The sequence below is a fragment of the Canis lupus genome, chromosome 1 (genome assembly GCF_048164855.1).
Source record: "Canis lupus baileyi chromosome 1, mCanLup2.hap1, whole genome shotgun sequence".
Classification (NCBI taxonomy): Eukaryota; Metazoa; Chordata; class Mammalia; order Carnivora; family Canidae; genus Canis; species Canis lupus.
In genome coordinates, this window is record NC_132838.1 from 113535972 (window position 1) to 113555060 (window position 19089).

General features: G+C 51.1%; 1 protein-coding gene across 1 annotated transcript; it reads right to left on the reverse strand.

Annotated features, from left to right (window-relative positions):
• Nucleotides 1–345: 345 nt before the first annotated feature.
• ITPKC (inositol-trisphosphate 3-kinase C) lies at nucleotides 346–16408 on the reverse strand. The gene is made up of 7 exons (XM_072777243.1): nucleotides 15173–16408; nucleotides 11095–11194; nucleotides 8245–8458; nucleotides 6547–6751; nucleotides 4530–4631; nucleotides 3829–3900; nucleotides 346–1809 (listed from the first exon to the last, which is right to left on the reverse strand). Exons 1-7 carry the CDS (start codon nucleotides 16253–16255, stop codon nucleotides 1606–1608), a joined length of 1980 nt encoding a protein of 659 aa, XP_072633344.1. The 5' UTR covers nucleotides 16256–16408; the 3' UTR covers nucleotides 346–1605.
• Nucleotides 16409–19089: the final 2681 nt, after the last annotated feature.

Consider the following 19089-nt stretch of genomic DNA (forward strand, 5'->3'; position numbering starts at 1 on the left):
ACCGTGTGGTGTTTCTCCCCTAAAGAGGAGTGTGTGTGCACGCGCATGCACACACACACACACACACACCCCAGTCACCTGTGCGCCAAAGCATCCCAGCCCTGGCACCTGGTTGGCAGTGTCTAGTGCACCATCCTAGGAGCCTCTGAGGGCACAGCGTGGAACTACCTTGGTCAGTAGTATGTTCCCCATGTTGTCCAACAGAGCCAGGCACAAGAGCAGCAGCTCGGTGAATGCTGAATGGATGAACCAGCCTGCTCTGTTTCTGCATCTATATCCCAAACTAGTCATTATCACATGACCCCACCCAGCACTAGTGGCGAGTTTTGAAAAAAGTCCACAAAGTTGACTTTGAATGTGTGATTTATTGGAGCATCACCACAGGAGGAAAGGATGTGAAGCGATTTTTGCCTCCTGTTCCCCAATGCTGCCCCAGCTAACAACTATCTCTTTCATATAAATAAGTATAAAGATGATCAGTAGAAAAGGAGCACACCTCCTCAGGTCTGGAAGACACATTAGAGCTTCAGCTTAGGGAAGAGGGAGGTGCCTGGTTCCCAGGCTCAGGCTAGGAAGCTGAAGGGACAGGTGCAGGAGGAGGGGGATGGAGGAGCATCACCCATGCTTGAGGGTGCTAAGGTCTTTGGTTTGGACCAAGCTGCAAACCCCATGTCACAGCCAGCGGCCCCACCTACCTAGTCTGCACCTCTGATTCCCAAACCCGCTTTTCCACGTCTGAAAGCCCTTCCTGCCACCAGCTGGCTTGGAGCAAGGGCAAGGGGGTGGGGGGAAAGGAGAAAGTCCCAAGGCTGAGGCTGGTGCCCGAGGAATGAGGTTGTGCTAGTCACAGTGCTGACATGGGATGTGGCTGTGGTTTAGGTCTGCAGGCGATCAGCATAGTTCTTTCAGGAGTGGGGAAGATCTCATGGGGCCAGGGGAGGGCAGGACTGGGAGAACTGGGTCCCACCCAACAGCAGCAGCTCTCAGACCAGCCCCCATGGTGTCACACCCTCCCCAGAGTCCTTCAGCCCTGGGATGGCTCCCAGATGAACAGATGGGGCCCTAATTCTCCCAGGCAGGCAGGTGCTCCTGGGGTCCTAGCTCCCCAAGGCAGGCACTCCTACGTCTGTTCGCAGGTGAGGGCTGGTTCTCTGGGGCACCAATGATGAAACTGACCCTCCCCTGGCCTCTAGGAGCCAGCTTGAGCCTGGAAGCAGGCTGGCAAGGAGGCAGTGACTATAGTCATTCCTACAGTGAGAGGCACCATCTCACACCCACACCCTGTGGCTTCTGAATTGTGTTCTGTTGAGGCCCACGGCTAGTTATGATCTCCAGCAGCCCCTCAGAAACTTTCCTGGCTGGTGGGAGGACCCAGTCTGGTTCTGATTCACCATGAGATGCGGCCATGTCACACCCCCTCTCCAGTCTAAAACCTCCCGGCACTACGTGGTCTCCAAGACCCTTAAAAAGACCTTCCGCTCTGGTCTTGTGGTGGTGTACAACACCACCTTTGCCATCCCCAAGGTCCACCCCGTGGCCAATCCCGGGGCACCACCAGCCAGATGGGCACCATCCAATAAGTAAACCTGGCAGTGGGCAAGTGGGTCAACCCTGGGCCAGCCCCTGAAGGAGGTGGATCAAGTTGTCCAGACCCCAGAGGTACCCATCCTCGCGGTTGCCCTCTGCCCAGGGCAATCGGTGGCTGAGCGTCTGGTGGTCAGGCAGGGCCACTGTCTTGCCGAAGTCAATCATCCAGACCCTGGCCAGGCCAGTGTGGTCATGCACAAAGAGAAGCGAGCTGCCCACCACCTGCAGGGAGAGAGGTAGGAGGTTAGGGGGAGGAGCAAGCACTGGCTCAGGGCCCTCCCCACCCAGCAAGTGGCTGAGCAGAGCAGCTGACCATGAACTCTGGAGCCAGGCTTGTCTGGGTTCAAATCCTGGCTCTGCCACTACTGGGGCTAGGTGGCCTTGAGCAGGTGACTTACCCTTCCTGTGCCTCTACTTGCTCATATACAGAGTGGGAATCATGGCATAACAGTACCCTTTGCCTCAAAGATTGCTGTGCGTGTTACGTGTGGGAATTCATCCACATACAGCTCTGAGGGTAGCTGCCAGTATAGCGAGTGGACGGCAAATGTTAACCATCACCCTTTTTCCTTAAGACTTTTTTATTTATTCATGAGAGACACAGAGAGAGGCAGAGACACAGACAGAGGAAGAAGCAGGCTCCACGCAGGGGGCCTGACATGGGACTCGATCCTGGGTCTCCAGGATCACGCCCTGGGCTGAAGGCGGCACTAAACCGCTGAGCCACCCAGGAGTCCCACCATCACCCTTTTTCAAGCCGGGGTATAAACTCAAATGCCTGCGGGATCTTACATGGATCAAGGGAGCCCAGCGGGCACTATGAAGTGGATAATGCCTTCCCCGTGGAAGAACTGCTCAGCTCCGGCCGAGAAAGGTGACTGCCTCTACCGGCTAAGGCCGTTGGCAGCAATCCACAACCCACACACTCTTGAAGTGCCTTGTGGTGCTTGACACACAGCTCTCAGTAGATGCTGGCTTGGGCAGGGGGGAGGGGGTGTTTATAATTAGAAATAGTACTTTCGTGGCCTTTATGGAACTCCAAATGCGCAAGCTCCTCTCCTTTTCTAGTCAGGTTTCAAACCCCACTGCTCCCAGAGAACCCAGGTGACTGGGCAGGTGAGCAGGTGGCTGTCAGGAGGGGCAGCTGCCGCCCCACTCTGTTTGGTGGTTGGTGTACGGTGAGCAACCCAGTTATTGCCAGCAGGCCAGGGAAACCAGAAGTCCCAATTTTGGTGTCAAGTCTTATGTTTTTTTTTGTTTTTGTTTTTGTTTTTTTTTTGTCAAGTCTTATGTTATAGACGTTGGCAACTTATTTTTTAAAATGCCAAGTCACCAGGTGAGTGAAACATGAATTCAAAAGGGATGAGGTCCCGAGGCCTCCTCTTTGTGACGTGCGTGTAAAGCCCAAAGGTAGTGACAAGGACGATGAGGATGACATTTGATGGCAATCAACATGACAGTAGCAGCTGGCACCTAAGGGTTTACTATATGGGCCGTGCTTCCACGTATTAATCCACTCTGTCCTCACCATCCCCAGGAGGCAGGTCGCAGGCCCAGGTAGCTGGGGGGTACAGACTGGGACTCGAACCTAGAGGCCCAACTCCCATTTCAGGAATCTATCAGAAGTCAGGGATACCAGGAAAAAGAAGTGAGGGGGGCCTAAGAGGAGAGGTAGAGGAGCTAGGAGAGAGGAGGGAGAAGACACATGAGTGAGGTCACCACTTCACAGACTTCCTGCGACAGCCCAGAAAATGAGACACAGACTGCAGAGGGGACGGAGGAGGGGAGGGGGGAGAGCCACCAAACAGGAAGGCAGTTCCCATAATTGGATATAATTATTATTACAAAGTAATTTTAGGTGCAAGGAGTTACATGTACTTCTGTGCTCCAAATGGCACTTGAAGTCTGCTGGTCTAACACCTCAGCAGCCCCGTGAGGAAGATACCGTTGTTCTTCCCCGTGCGAGAAGGAGGCCAAGGCCCTAGAAGGTAAGTCATGTGCCCAGTGTTGAACATCCTTCATTGCAGACCACCTGGCTCAAGCCCATGTTCCTAACTGTCCCATCTCCCTGAAATCCCCTATGCTGCCTACCCTAAAAGAGCAAACCCCAAGACTTGGGAGTTCAGCTTTGCCCTGTAACTCTTGTGAGTGGTTTCTCTTCAGTGTCACCTGGATGCTGACATCCCCCCCGACCCCCAAACACACAGGGCCTTCTGCTCAAATGGCAGCTGGGGCTCGCACCTCGTGGGTCTTGAAGAAGGGGGAGTTCTCCAGAGCTTCTCGGAGTTCTTCCAGGCGTGCCACGTACTTTCTCTGTGTGAGAGGGAGCATTTCTTGGTTAGCACAGGGGCTTCGTGGGTCCTTACCCTCCTTGAGATCTGACATCTTATACCCCCAACGGCATGGGATCAGGGGAGCCACCCCGGGGACACTGGGAGGTGGGTGGAGGCTTGGTGGCCTCTGGGTGCAACAGGCAAGAGCCTGGTTGGGAGATTACAGGAAGAGCCATAATTCCTAGAAGCTCCTCCCACCAAGAGGTGGAGTCCGAGTCCCTTTAATCTCAGCTTGGTCAAAGGACATGCTCTGGCTGATAAAACAGGGCAGAAATGATGGTGGCCATTCTGAGCCATCAAGACATCTTACATTTTCATTTGTTCTCTGGGCCACCTGCTTCCACCCTGGGAACAAGCCCAGGCTAGCCTGCTGGATCATGAGACACAAGTGGCCAAGTTGTGAGGCAAGATGGTGAGCCCATCACCAGACATATGAGCGCAGGCCCCTCCTAGACCAGTCTGCTCCAGCCAAGACACCAGCTGACCACAGATGGTACACAATGCAGGCCAATAGAGGCCAACCTCAGCCTAAAGCAGGCCATTGCCTTAGGAACAATGACTGTGGTGATCTTAAGCTGCTCAAATTCAGGGCATGGGTATCCTGCTCACCAGGATTCCACGATTCCCGTCCACAAAGTCCTCCAACACCTTTGTCACCTGCTCTAGCTCCTTTGTCTTCTTAAAATTGGTGTTGCAGATCCCGTTGGCTTTCTGCAGGGCAAGGCGGGAAGGCAGAGTGTCATACCTTTTCCTTCTTATGCCTGACACCAAGCAGCCTCAGGCACCTCCCAGGACCACCTGCCTGTCCCAGCATTCCTGGCTGTTCAGGAGGAGCCAGCCCACCTGCCAGCCCAGCTCCACCCAGCCCTAAGGCACACTCCAGAGCAACCGGTCCTTCCCAGTCTAACCTTGAACCCCCTGGTCGAGCCAGTCTAGCCAAGTGGACTTTGGAGAGGGGTGGGTCTGGCTTTGAACAGTGACTCTGCTACTTCCTAGCTGGCGGCCTTAAACAAGCCACTTCACCGGCCTCAGCCTCAGTTCCCACATCTGGAAAATGGGGATTACGTTGATATTTACTACCTCAAGCTGGTACAAGGATTAGAAGAGACTGGATGTGTGGGATACATGGCACAGTGCCTGGCACACAGTTAAGTGTGCCAGGTGCCATGTGTGCACTGATAACACGGAGGTAACGAGACAGACAGGTGAACAAGGCGGGTATGGAATAAGAAGTAAAGAGAGGACCCTGATGTAGAAGGATAGAAGTCAAGACAGGCTTCCTGGAGGAAGTGAAATTTGAAAGGAGACAGGAAAATGACTGGGAGTCAATCAGGGGAACAGTAGTGGGAAGAACAATCCTGGCAGAGGGAACAGCATGTGCAGAGGCTCTGTGGCAGAAAAGAGCAGGGCTCTTTCAAGGAAATGAAAGTGCTTCACAGTGGCCTGAAGGTAGATAAGGAGGAAGAGAGGGGGAAAAGATTAGGCTAGACCCCGGAGGGCCCCCTAGGCCAGGGAACTTCTCCCGAAAGGACTAGGGAGCCATGGAAGGATTTTGAAGAGAAGAATGAGTCAGATGTACAATTCGGAAAGATGGTTCATGGGGCTGCGGGAAAACAGGCACCCCATGGTGGGGTGCACAATGTTTCCACCCTTATGAAAGGAGTCTGACAATCTCTCGCAAAACTCCCATTGCACCTCATCTTGCTTCTGAGAATCTACAGAAGTCTACAGCCAACTGTACACACTTAACAAAGTGTCTTATGTACAAAGTGATTCACTGAGGCACTATTTGTAATGGCAAAAAATGGAAACCCAGGTGGCCATCTGTAGGGGACTGTTTCTCACCCACAGAAAGCTATTACACAGCTGAGAAAGATAGGAACAGAGGAAGGAAGAGAAAGAAAGGCAGGCATATTTTCTATGGAATAATATGAAAAACTCTCCAGGGTTCTGCTACTTTTTGTGTAAGAATGGGAGGAAGAAAATTGAGGATATGCAATTGCATTGGTTTGTATTTGCGGGAAGAACCAGGAGAAAGCCTAAAGTGGTTCTCCAGGAGCAGGCGGGGGTAGAGGGAGAGATTGGAAAGGACCGCAGTGGGGCTGGGAGAGACATTATACCCTTTCTTATTATTTTGACTTTTGAACTGTGCAAATTCCTCTTCAAGCAATTAGATGTAATTTATAACAAAGGAGAGAAAGGAGAAAGGAAAGAAAAAAATATATCTTTCTCCATACGGGGGAAAAAGGATCCCTCCAGCTGCTGTGTTGGATAAGGATCAGAGGGGGTGAGACCAGGACCCAGGAGCCCAGGGAGACTAGGGCGGGAGAGGCCAGGGAGGTCAGGGTGGGAGAGATGGGCAGACTAGGGCAGGGTCATGGGGAGGGGGAGCAGATGGACTCAGGAGCTGCTCAGAGAGACAGATAAACAAATCTTGGTCACTGATGGGGGTGACAGAGAAGCAGGACCTCCTGAGCCCCTGTCTACTCATCTTTGACAGTCTTCTGCTCTTTCTCCATGTCCTGGTTCTTTCCAGCTTTCCCTGACAACCATGCTCCCCGAGAAGCCCAGCCTCTGATCTAGTTCTCAGCCTTCTGGCAACAGGCTAGTGGCTCCTGGCCCCCACCTTGATGCCCTCAATCCGGAAGCCCAGGGTGGAAGTTGAGCTCACGGTCTCCCTCCACTGCATGTAGCGGGGCTTGGTGACAGCACCCTGGGTATGTTCCTCAGGGGTGGGGGCCCCGGGGTCCACAGCCACCATCTTCTCATACATGTCCTTCCGGGGCCGGGGCCTTTCTCGTGCCTTCACTAGCTCCTCCTCCAGGTAGGTCCTGGGACACAGAGGATGTGACAAAGAACACTATGAGAAACAAAGATGGAGGACATACTCCCTGATATCGAGACAAGTTATAAAACTACAGCATGATGCAAGAATAGACAATCAGATCGATGGACCAGAAGAGAGTCTAAAAACAGACACACACACGTACATTCACCCAAATTATGACAAAGAAGGCCAAGCAATTCAATGGGAAAAGGGGGTTAGCCCCGGTGGTGCAGCAGTTTAGCGCCGCCTGCAGCCCAGGGTGTGACCCTGGAGACCCGGGATTCAGTCCCTCAGGGCTCCCGGCATGGATGGAGCCTGCTTCTCCCTCTGCCTGTGTCTCTGCCTCTCTCTCTCTCTGTGTCTCTCATGAATAAATAAATGGAGTCTTTAAAAAAAAAAAAAATGGGAAAAGGGAAGTCTTCTCAATAAATGGTGCTGAGTCAATAGGATTGCCATATGGAGGAGGTGGGGGAAACTTCAATACCTACCTCACACCATGTACAAAAATTAATTTTAGATGGATTTCAAATCTAGCTGTGAAAGTTTAAACAATAAAGCTTATAAAAGAAAACATGGGAGATCTTTACAATCTTGGAGTAGGCAGATTTCTTAAATACAAAGCTACCAATCATAATGAAAAATGACAAACGGACCTAAACTAAAAATGCTTCTGTTATTAAGGAGTGAAATGGGGAATGCCTGGATGGATCAGCTGGTTGAGCATCCACCTCTTGATCTTTGCTTAGGTCATGATCTCAGTGTGCTGGGCATGGAGACTGCTTGGGATATTCTCCCTTCCTCTCCCTCTGCCAATACCCACCTCCATCCTCTATCTTTCTCTCTCTCTCTCTCTCTAAAAAAAAAAAAAAAAAGATTGATATAGGAAAGCTGGAGAATGTGTGTGTGAATCTCCAATAAAAGACTTGTATCGGGATCCCTGGGTGGCTCAGCGGTTTAGCGCCTGCCTTTGGCCCAGGGCGCGATCCTGGAGTCCCAGGATCGAGTCCCGCGTCGGGCTCCCGGCATGGAGCCTGCTTCTCCCTCCTCCTGTCTCTGCCCCTCTCTCTCTCTCTCTCTATGTCTATCATAAATAAATAAATAAATCTTTTTAAAAAATTGTATCCAGAATATGTAGAGTCATAAAAAAAATAAAAATAAATTTTAAAAAAAACAGCCCAATAGAAAAATGGGCAAAATATTCAAAGCAGCACTTTTCAAAAGAGGATTTCCAAATGGCCAACCAACCAACACTCAACTTCTTTGGTCATCAGATAAAGAGATATTAAAATCCTAATGAGACACTCACCAGAATGATTAAAATTAATAAAATAGGCAATACCAAATATTGATGAGAAGATAAAACAACTGGAACTCTCACACACTGCTCGTGGGAATGTATGTTGGTACAACCACTTTGAAGACTGAGTAGTACCATCTTCAAAAATGCCCTTTCCTGACCCTCCACCTCTGCCCCATGGCTGCCCTTGAACCTACTACCTGCTGCCCATCTTGCAGTCCATAATGGAAGGGCCCTCAAAATCCGCCAGGAGATCTTCCATCTGGTTGAAGGCCTGGCCATCCCGCTGTACCATACCATAGTAGGTGGGCACAAAAGGCCGCAGGGGGTCATTCATCAGCTGTTCCAGGCTGCGTTGCTCACACTGACAGAAACGCTTTAGGATCCGACCATCCTCTCCTGCTTGGAAATTCCCTAGGAGCAGCACAGCCAACAAGAGGGTCAGAAGCTGGATCAGCCAGAGAATCTTCTCTCCCCATTCATCAGATCCTGGTTGCCCTCATCTTGCCTGACCCTTCTGAAAGGCTTTCTCTCCCTCCCTACAACTCTCACAGTCTCGGCCAGGATGTGCCAAGGGAATGACCATACTGCTGCTCCTTGTTTAAAGAGTCCTGTTCATAGCACCTAATGTCTTCATTTGTTTTTTTATTTTGTTTGTTTGTCTTTTTTCATTTGTTTTGTCATTTCAGATTGTGAGCTCATGATCAGCTGTGGGAATTTTTCGTGATTTGAGTCGAGAGCATGACGCTCTAGAGCAGATTTGCATTTGTTTCTGCCTGGAGTCCCACAATGCTAACTGGGGCCCATTTAAGTTAAATGATAATTCTGGCATTTCCTGGACCATGCAGACTGTGTAGATTAGAATTACAAATTCTTTTTTTTTTTAAGATTTTATTTATTTATTCATAAGAGACGGGGTGGGGGGCAGAGACACAGGCAGAGGGAGAAGTAGGCTCCTTGCAGGAAACCCGACGTGGGACTCGATCCCAGGTCCCCAGGATGACACCCTGGGCCGAAGATGGCACTAAATTGCTGAGCCACTCGGGCTGCCCCAGAATTACAAATTCTTATTGAGGCAAATTGTATTTTTAGGTTATATTCTCCAAAGATGGGCTGCAGCAATAGCTCCTGCCCCATATGTTCTTCTAGAATTTCACCACTCCCCATCAAGAAGTGGAATCTAATTCTTCTCCCCTTAAATCTGGAAGGGCTGATGGCAGAAGCGATACTGTGACTTCAGAGTCTAGGCCACAAGAGATGTGATTTCCACTTTATTGGCAGAGATGTTTGCTTCGTGGTCCTGAGCAGCCACGTAAGAAAGCGGACTACTTGGGGACGCCTGGGTGGCTCAGTGATTGAGCACCTGCCTTCAGCCCAGGGCATGATCCTGGTGTCCCAGGGTCAAGTCCTACATCGGGCTCCCTGCATGGAACCTGCTTCTCCCTCTGCCTATATCTCTGCCTCTTTCTCTCTCTCATGAATAAATAAGTAAATAAAATGAAAAAAAAAAAGCTTTCCAGCCAGTGGCCCTGAGACCTAGCCAAGAATTGATCATGAGGCCCATGAGTGAATAAATCTCGAAAGTTTCTGCCCTGCAGCATTCAAGCTGTCCTAGCTGAGTTCTCAGATACCATGAAGCAGCAAGAAGCGACCCCTGCCATGCCCTGTCTGGATCCTGACCCAAAACCTATAAGGGTAATAAAGTGTTGTTTTTTTTTATTCCACTAAGTTTTTGTTTAACCACCACTAACTTATGAGGGGTTTTTTTGTTTTGTTTTGTTTTGTTTTGTTTTGGTATCTTAACCCAGTTAGAATAATTAGAACGCATAGAGATGGCAGCCCTGTGTTTTCGGTAGCAGGGGAGCTGGCCTTTTCAATGACTCAGATCTAGGGACAAACAAGTTAGGTAAATTCCCTTCTTGTCTTTCTTTCCTGGTGGGCCCAATTTGTCTAGTTGCCACCAGTACTGTTTTTGTAAATAAAGTTTTATTGGAACACAGACACATTTGTGTGTTTCTGTATTATCTATGGCTGCTTTCGTGCTGCAACAACAGAGTTGAGTAGTTGTGACAAAGACTGTATGGCCCACAAAGCCTAGAGTATTTACTATCTAACCCTTTACAGAAAATGCTATATGATGATGGGCACGGTGCTACTTTGTGTCTGAGACATCATGCTAGGTTCTGGGGAAAGCCATTAGAGCTGCTGTTTATTGAGGGCCTACTATACTTTGGACATGAGGAGAGAACAAAGAATGATTGTTTATATTTACGAGGGGCCCATGTCTCAATCTTCATATACATTTTGGGTTTTTTAATTATTTTTTAAAGATATTTTATTTTTAAGTAGGCTCCATACCCGATGTGGGGCTTGAACTCCCAACCCTGAGATTAAGCGTCACATGCTTGGGGCACCTGGGTGGCTCCATGGTTGAGCGTCTGCCTTTGGCTCAGGTTGTAATCCTGGAGTCTCGGGATTAAGTCCCACATCAGCCTCCCCTCAGGGGGCCTGCTTCTCCCTCTGCCTATGTCTCTGCCTCTCTCTCTCTGTGTTTCTCATGAATAAATAAATAAAATCTTAAAAAAAAAAAAAAAACAAAAACTCACATGCTCTATCAACCGAGCCAGCCAGGCAACCCATTCATATACATTTTTATTTTAACCCTTCAGTTAAGCCTGCAAGGGAGGTATGGTGAGAAAACTAAGGCCCAGTGAGAGAAAGTAAATTGCCTGGGATCATCCATATATAAAGTGCAGCATGAGGAATTGAGCCCAGGACCATTTTTCCCCAGGGTTGAGGATTTGCTCCCCCATCCCCCTGGCACTGAGACAACAGGGAGCAGCCCTCAGCCCTGGTGTAAGGATGGCTCGGCCCAGCCCTAAGCACTTCCCATAACAGACTCATAAGGTGGACGCTCTCCACCCATCTGACATACGGGGCAAGCTGAACTCCAGAGAATGACTCTAGAACTTCTTTCCCTGGCCTGGGTGTCTCTGCCCAGACAGTCTGCCACCTGCCCCCACCACCATCCCCTGCACCCCAGCTCTCACCAGCATGTCCCGACAGCTGGACCCAAGGGTAGTGTTTTCGGAAGGAAACCACGAAGGGCGAATATTTCAAAACTGTCTTCAGCTTCTTCCACGGTTTATTCTGTGTGAGGCAAAGCAGGGTGGGATCAATGCCAGGGCTGGGGAAGGAAGGGGGTGGAGATGCTGCACTAAGGGAAACCAGGTGGACCAGGGGGCTTTCCAGGGCCAGGAGATCACTGTTCCCAAGCTCACTGGGGTGAGCAAGGCCCACTACTTCAATCATCTAGAGATCACCCAAAAGCCTCAGCGAAGATGGGGAAGAGTCTGTCTGTTTTTCTCTGTCCTTCTCAAATGAGTACAAATAGGTCAGGTCTTGCTGTAGTAACAAGCAGCCCCCAAGTCTTCCCCTCCACAGACACACACCAAACACTTAGAAACCTCACTTCTGTCCCAAAACCAAGTCAAACCTTCTAGAGGTGATAACAGAAGCAGGAGTTGATGAGGGGAGGCTGAACCACAGAGAAAGACAAAAACAGAAGCAGATGACAAGGTGATGACAGAGATGGGCAGAGATGGAAATGGGGATAGTCATGGGAGCTGCTCACCAAAAAGCCCCAGTCCCCACCTGCCAGGATGTCCCTGCCATCTTGAACTTAGGCTACTGACTTGCTGTGGCCAGTGAAATGTGAGCAGAAGCGTTAAAGCCAGTACATGATTCTCTGTGTCCTTTGCCCTGCTATAGAAGGGGGTAGGGACCGTGGAAAGAGAAATAGAAGCTTCCTCAGTCTGGGCCTTGAGTAAAGACAGCATGGAGTAGAGCCTCCTCACCCACCAGTGGCCCATGGTCCATGTGCAATATGAAATAATCCTGTGCTAAGTCAATAAATTTGGGGGTTCTTTGTTGCTATAGCAAACCCTGACCGAGCCTGACTAATACAGAGACAGGGTTACCAAAAGACAAAGAAAGAAAATATAGAAACCCAGAAAGGGAGACAGGGATACAAAATAACAGAAAAAGATAAATAGAAGCAAAGAAAGAGAGCAAACAAGCAACAGAAAACCAGTAAAGCAAACTGAAAACAAAGATTCGGTTGTATCATGTTGACTCAGTCAAGAGGTTCTTGAAAAGGGTCAGTGTCTGATTCACATGCATGAGCACACATGCACATACAAGAATATATTCTTGGCTCCAAACACATGACAGCCCCTTAGGCAAGTGTTAGGAGAAGGAGACCCCACTACCCTGGCATCGGCCATGTTCTCTCCCATCTGCTCAGAGCCCAGCTACCTAGCAGACATCGAACTGATGGTGGGAAGGTCAAGCAGAGGCAGGGTGTTGGAAATGTAGGATTCAGGAAGGGCTATTCCTTCTACCTCCAACTGCCAGCCGTGGAGAGGAGGTGATTAATAAAAGTTCCTGTTTACTAAGCACCTGGAACATTCCAGGCACAATGACAAAGACTCGGTGAGCCATAACCTACTTAATCCTAAAAACACAACTCCAGGAGGATTGTTGACTATGTGTTACAGAGGAAACAGAGGCTCAGAGAGATGAAGTCACTTGCCTAAGTCACACAGTACAGTGCTAGGGTTCTAACTTAGAACCCACTGCCCTGGGCTTACACACTATACCCCTGGCTGGACTATGAACTCTGAAGGCAGGGATTGGGGTTATCATGGTTATGCCTGTGTCTCCATCCCATGGCCTAGCACACAATAGCCACTCCAAAACCTTGTTTGGATTGAAAGAGGTTAGTTATAATGGTCTTTTTTTTTTTTTTTTTTTTTTTTTAATCGTAAGCAGACTCAGTATCTTGTCTCTTTCTTGGACCTGATGGTTAATCCAGGCTTTCTCTGATGGTTTCACAGTGGTCTCATCACCACTGTGGCCCCCTCCTCCTGGAAGCCCTCTCTGATACTCCAGGTGCAGCCAATCACACCCCCCACACACACTCACCCCATGGTCTGCCACAACACTCAGCTTCTCCCTTCCCAGCCCTGACCACTCTGTATGGTGATGGGTCTGTCTTCTCCACTGGCCTGGGCGCCCCAGGAGGGTAATGTCTCTGTCCCCACTGTGTCCCCCGCAAAGCCAACACAGGGCCAGACACATAACAGAGGCTCAAGGACTGTTGGTTGTCTGATTAGGAGGACAGGAGGGATGTGAGAAGGAAGGGAAGCAGGGAGGAAAGGAAGAAAGTAGTGGGACTTTCAGGTTGGATGGGATTTCAAAATTAAGCAGGAAGGAAGCAAGAGTTTGTTTTCTGGGCAGTGGGAACAGCTTGAGCAAAGAGGGGAGGCAGGACGGTGGCAGGGTGTTCAAGGAACAGTGTGGCCTTCGGCTTTGTGGCAGTGGAAAGGGACAGGAGGGGAGGCTGGGAAGCCGCCTGGAGACAGGAAGCTCTGAACACAGGACTGAACTTCTGATCACTATCTGGAAGGCCCTGGGGAACCACAGAAGGCACGGAAAGCAGGGAAAGTTCACAAGTTGATCAGAAGTGGGTCTTGGAGGCAGATTCTGGAAGGATGAGGAAAAACTGGAGACAGGGAGGTCTGGGAGGAAAGCAAGTTAGGGACGGATCCATCCATACACCCCAGAGGCTGAAATAACAGGGTTTTAAACTCAGCCAAGCCAAAACTGAGTTAGAATCTTGGCTCCGACCAGCCTTGGCCGACCCTGAGCAAGTGACCGAACCTCTCTGAACCAGCTTCCTCATCTATGAAATACACACGATCAAAACAAAAAAGAAAGAAAGAAGGAAAGAAATACACACGATCATAATCCCGATCTCATAGTGCTGGTATGAGGACTCAGGATTAACACATACACGACACTTAGAAAAGTGCCTGGTGTTCCAAGGGTTTGAATCCCAGGTCTGTGTCTTCCAACATGTGTGACCTTGGACAGGCGTCATGACCTATCTGGACCTCAGTTTCCCCATCTATGAAATGGGAATAATAATAGTATCCACCTCATAGGGCTGCCATGAGGATTAAGTGAGTTAATTCGAGTGAGGAGCTTAGTATATAGAGCTGGGCATAAGTGAGAGCTAGCTGCTATTTTTTTCCCCATTCACTTCCAGATCAGCTGTTTTGAAATGCCAAGAACGTGAGAGAGTAGGTGGAGGGAATAGTTAAGGCAGAAAGACCAGAGAGTTAGCTCCTTTCCTCCGGCACAGGCAGGTTGAGGCAGGTCTGTCTCTACCCACGGCCACATACATGTGTGAGCATGTTCCTAAGGGAGGCCTATGGGGTGAGGGGGGCTCAGGGCAGATGCCAGCCAGAGGCCCCAGGAGAATGGGAGAACCCAGTAGGCCAACCCACTTGAGGTTCTCACACCTGCCTCTGTGCTGACCCTCCCTGAACCTGCCCTGCCAGCCCTCCTGATTCACCAGGGAAGAACCGCACCCAAGCTGGGAGTGAAGGTGGAGGATGTAAACAAGAATCTGCAGAGGGCCCTCTGGGGAGCTGGGGGGTGTGGGGGAGACCAGGAAGGTCCTTGGTTAAGCTGGGGGTCCTTAGCATTTTGGGCTCACACAGCCCTTTAAGAATCTGATAAAAGCGGGGGGGGGGGGGGGGGGCGGGCTTACTCCCTACAAAAGTGAATGGCTCAAGGGTAGCAAAGGTTCATGACCCCTTAAGACAGCCACAGGCCCTAGACTAAAAAATTTGGGGTAAAAGGTGTACCCTTTCTGTCTTCCTACACTAGAGCTCTTCAGATTTTGAGGTTACATACTTTCTAGAAGATCCAACAGAAGTCATGCACACTTGCTGCAAAAATCTATGTGTGTATGCACACAGACTCACACGATCACACAATTTCAGGAGTTCCTGGGCACCATTAAGTCAGCCAGTGGCTGCCCATTTTAGGCCCTAGGACCAGAGGCGTGGAGGAGGAGAAAAGGAAAGGATTAGGAGGGTGCCTGGAGTGGGCTGGTAATCCGGCTGTCAGAGGGAGGAGGTCGACAGGTGGAAGCGGTACCCGGGAGATGAAATTGTTGGTGGCTGCTAGAAAACTTCTCAAAGCCAAAGCGGGGGAGGGGGGGGGGTAAGGGGTCTGGGGGGGATGTGGCTTAAGGGCAGGATGGTCCCCACTCACCCCAGACCTGTCTTCGGGGTCGCTGGCACCTCCGCCCCCGGCCACCACATCATCCTCAGACTCGTCGAAAGAGGAGGCAGAGGAGAAGCCGCCATTGCCCCCCTCAGCACGGGAGGGGGGTCCCACTGGCTGAGCCTCGGGCTCTGGTGTTTCAGGAGTGATGATAAGGCGGGGTACAGGGGTCAGGAGGCTACACTCCAGGTGAGAGTACAGGTGCGTCCCCAACTCCCCAGGTTCTGGTTCCTCTAATGGGCCATCCTGCTTGGATTCGCCCAAAAAACAGTCTGTCCCAGGTTCTGTCTGGGGACCATCAGTGCCAGGCCGTGTCCAGGAGCCAACAGTATCTTGCTGTGTTGGGAAACCATCAGTGCCAACCTGTGTGCGGGCTGTTCCAGTATCCCGTTGTATCTGGGAGCCATCAGTGTACAGTTCTTTCCAAGAGCCACCAGCATTTGGCTCTGTTGAGGTACGGCCCCCCTCTGGCTGAGTCCGGAGGTTGGACCTGTTATTATGGGTCCAGAGGTTATGCGCCCAGGTCTTGGCCCTCTCTGGTTGGGTCTGTGACCCATGAATTTCTGTCTCTGTCCACGGCCCCGAAACACCGCGCTGCGTCCAGAGGCTGGCCCTCTCTGACTGAGACTGGAGGTCAGACCTGTGTGGATCCGTCCAAAAGCCATCTGTCCCCGTTTCCGTCCAGGGACCGGCTGTCTCCTGCTCTGACCAGTGGCTGCTCCTTTCTGGACACGTCCGGAGGCTGGATTTGTCTGGCTCCGTCTTTCGGCCGGGCCGTTCTGTGTCCCCTCCGAGGCCAGCTGCTTCAGGCTCACCCTGTCCGTCTGTCCCCGGCTCAGGCCCGAGGCCGACCCTCTCGGGCTCCGTGTGGAGGCTGCACCCCTCGGTCCCGGCCCAGGGCCCGCCCCCGTCCGGCCGCCCGGCCGGGCCCCCTGCGCCGGGCCCAGGGCGCTGCTGCCCGGGCTGCCGCCGCCGCCCCCCTCGCGGCGCCTCCAGCCCCATGCGGGCCGCTCCCGGCAGCGCCCCGGCCTCTGCCTCGCTCAGGCTCCCCCGGCACGGGCAGCGCCGCATGCCCGCTCCCTAGCTTCGGGCTTCCACCGACCCGGCCCCTCCGGCCCCTTTAAATCCCGCGAGGGGTGTGGCTGGGGAGCCCCGACTCGCGGGTTCCGGCCGGCGGAGTCCTGCCCGATCGGCCACGCAGGGGTTAACCGATACTCTCCCCCGCCCCGCCGGGAAAGCCCCGAAGCCCCGCCCCACCGGACGTGACGCAAGGGGGCGGGCCTCGCCTGGTCCCGCCCGCTCCAATGAGAGGGGCGGGGCTCCGAGCGCTCGGAGCTGGTCCAGCTTGGATATGGGCCACCGGGCTCCCGGCTGCGGGGCGGTGTGGCCCCTTCCTAGACCCCGCAACTAATCCGACCTACCTGCACCCTCGAGTGACCAACTTAGCCTCCCCGTAGCCCTCGGTGACGAGTCCAGCAGCGCGCCCATTCTTCAGATGGAGCATGGACTGGCTTGCAAAGACTTGGAAATCCTACTGACCTGGGTTCAAGACCTGCCTCTGCCACTTTTACCTGCAGTGTGTGGCTTTCTTTCCCTCCCACCTGCCCCAGTCCCAGGGCTCAATTTTCTCACCTGTAAAACGAGGATACATAATATTACTTATTGTTTCAGAAAATGTGTGCTGGATGAAAATGGTGCCTTTGTCCAAAGGCAAAATGAGGGCATCCCTAAGTGGCTCAGCGGTTTAGCGCCGCCTTCGGCCCACGGTGTGATCCTGGAGACCCGGGATCGAGTCCCACGTCGGGCTCCCTGGGTGGAGCCTGCTTCTCCCTCTGCCTGTGTCTCTGCCTCGATCTGTCTCTCTTTCTCTGTCTCTCATGAATAAATAAATAAAATTAAAAAAAAAAAGGCAAAATGAGGGGCACCTGGGTAGCTCAGTCAGTTGAGCATCTGCCTTTGGCCCAGGTCATGGTCCTAGTGTCCCTGGATCAAGCCCCATATCTATGGGGAGGGGAGAGGATACTATCATCAGCAGGGAGCCTGCTTCTCCCTCTCCATCTGCTGCTTCCCTGCTTGTTCTCTCTCTCTCTCAAATAAATAAATAGAATCTTAAAAAAAATAGAGACAAAGTGAGGTTAGATGAGGGGCAAGCCAGAACCTTAACCCTGAAGTGAGGATGCCTAGCTTTAAATCTTGACTCCAGCACTCGCTTCTTCTCTGAGCCTGTTTTCTCATCTGTAAAAAGGGGATAGCAGGGATAATTTCCTCACAGGACCACTATGGGAGTTTTTATTTATTTATAACAGCATTTACATTTGTGTTAGAGAAAGAGTCAGAGGTTAAAAGAGTATTTTCTCTAAATCAGATCATATCCTCTGCTCAGAACCGTCCATGGTCCCCATCCCACAGGGTAAAAACGATAGTCTTCACTGTGCCTCACTATCCCCTAAGTGATCTGCCCCTAGTTACATCCCAGACCTCCTGTCTTTCCCCCTCACTAAGTATGTCCATCAGTCTCTTTGCTATTTCTCTGACATATTTTCCACCACAGGGCCTTTGCACTGGTTGTTCTTTCTGCCTGGAATATTTTTCCCTCAGATATTCCAATAGCTCCTCCCCTTGCCTCTTTTAGATCTTTGTTCAAATGTTACCCTCTCAAATACCTCTTCAGTGAGGTCTTCCCTGACCACTCAAAATCTGTTTAAACGCAAGATCTCTACTCCTTGCCCCCCTTCCCTGGTTTATTTTTCTCTTTAACACATGTCATTGTTTTAAATATACTTACTTATCCCCCCCCCCCCATTGGAAGCCAGCACATTTGCCAAAAGAGCAAATATTTTTGGCTGAATTACTCCTTGTTGTGTCCCCTAGAAAAGCCTAGAGGGATGCCTGGGTGGCTCAGTGGTTGAGTGTCTGCTTTCGGCTCAGGACATGATCCCAGAGTCCCGGGATCAAGTCCCACATGGGGATCCCTGCATGGAGCCTGCTTCTCCTCCCTCTGCCTATGTCTCTGCCTCTCTCTCTCTCTCATGAATAAATAAATAAAATATATTTTTAAAAATGCTTAGAAATAAGTGCTTAACAGGAAATTTGGAAAGTGTGACTTTTCCATAAGAAATTTCTCTCATGAGAAAAAAAAAATTCTCTCATGTATAGAGCTCTTGTCCTGTACCAGGTCCTGTGCTGAGCTCATTACAGACACTGTTTCACTACATCTCTTTCTTTCATTAGCACTGAGCAAGATAGGATGCCACAGCTCCATTTTACAGATAGTACACTGAGGCTCAGAAATCTTCCAGTCTCTAGCCTTGCTTGTAGCCTTTGGTATGACCTCAGAAAGGTGCAGCATGTGGCATTGGGCTTGGCACTATCAGCCACAGTCCTGTAGGGTTAATTATCGTCATAGGTGTTTTTTATATATTTTTGCCCCCAAGGGTGAGCTGTCACCCAGCTCCTGAGTCACACCTTTACTCTGGAGGGTGACAGGGGGTGTTTTGTCTTGAAATTGAGTCATCTGGGGGTAGGGCATTGCGCACAGGCCCAGGGCTCTAAAATGAGTCATCTCTTCACAGACCAGTAAGAAATCATAGCGAGAGCCCCCTAATAAATCACACAGGCTGGGAAGATAAAGTGCAGAAAGAGTTGGGGCTCTTCTGAGGTCATAGCACGGGGACGGAGACGGGGAGGTCTGATTTCCAACAAAAGGAGTTAGACAGTGGGCGGGGGGATTTCTGCGACGAAAGCGTCACATCCCTCCTTCTCCCAGCGGTGGGAGAGATGCCCCAGCCAGCTGCTTCTATTCCAGACTGTGAGGAGGGGTGAGTCAGCCTGTTGTGGGGGGAGCGGGCTATAAGCCGGCCTGCCTCCCCACCCCCCCACCCCCCGCCCCCCAAACACACACCCAG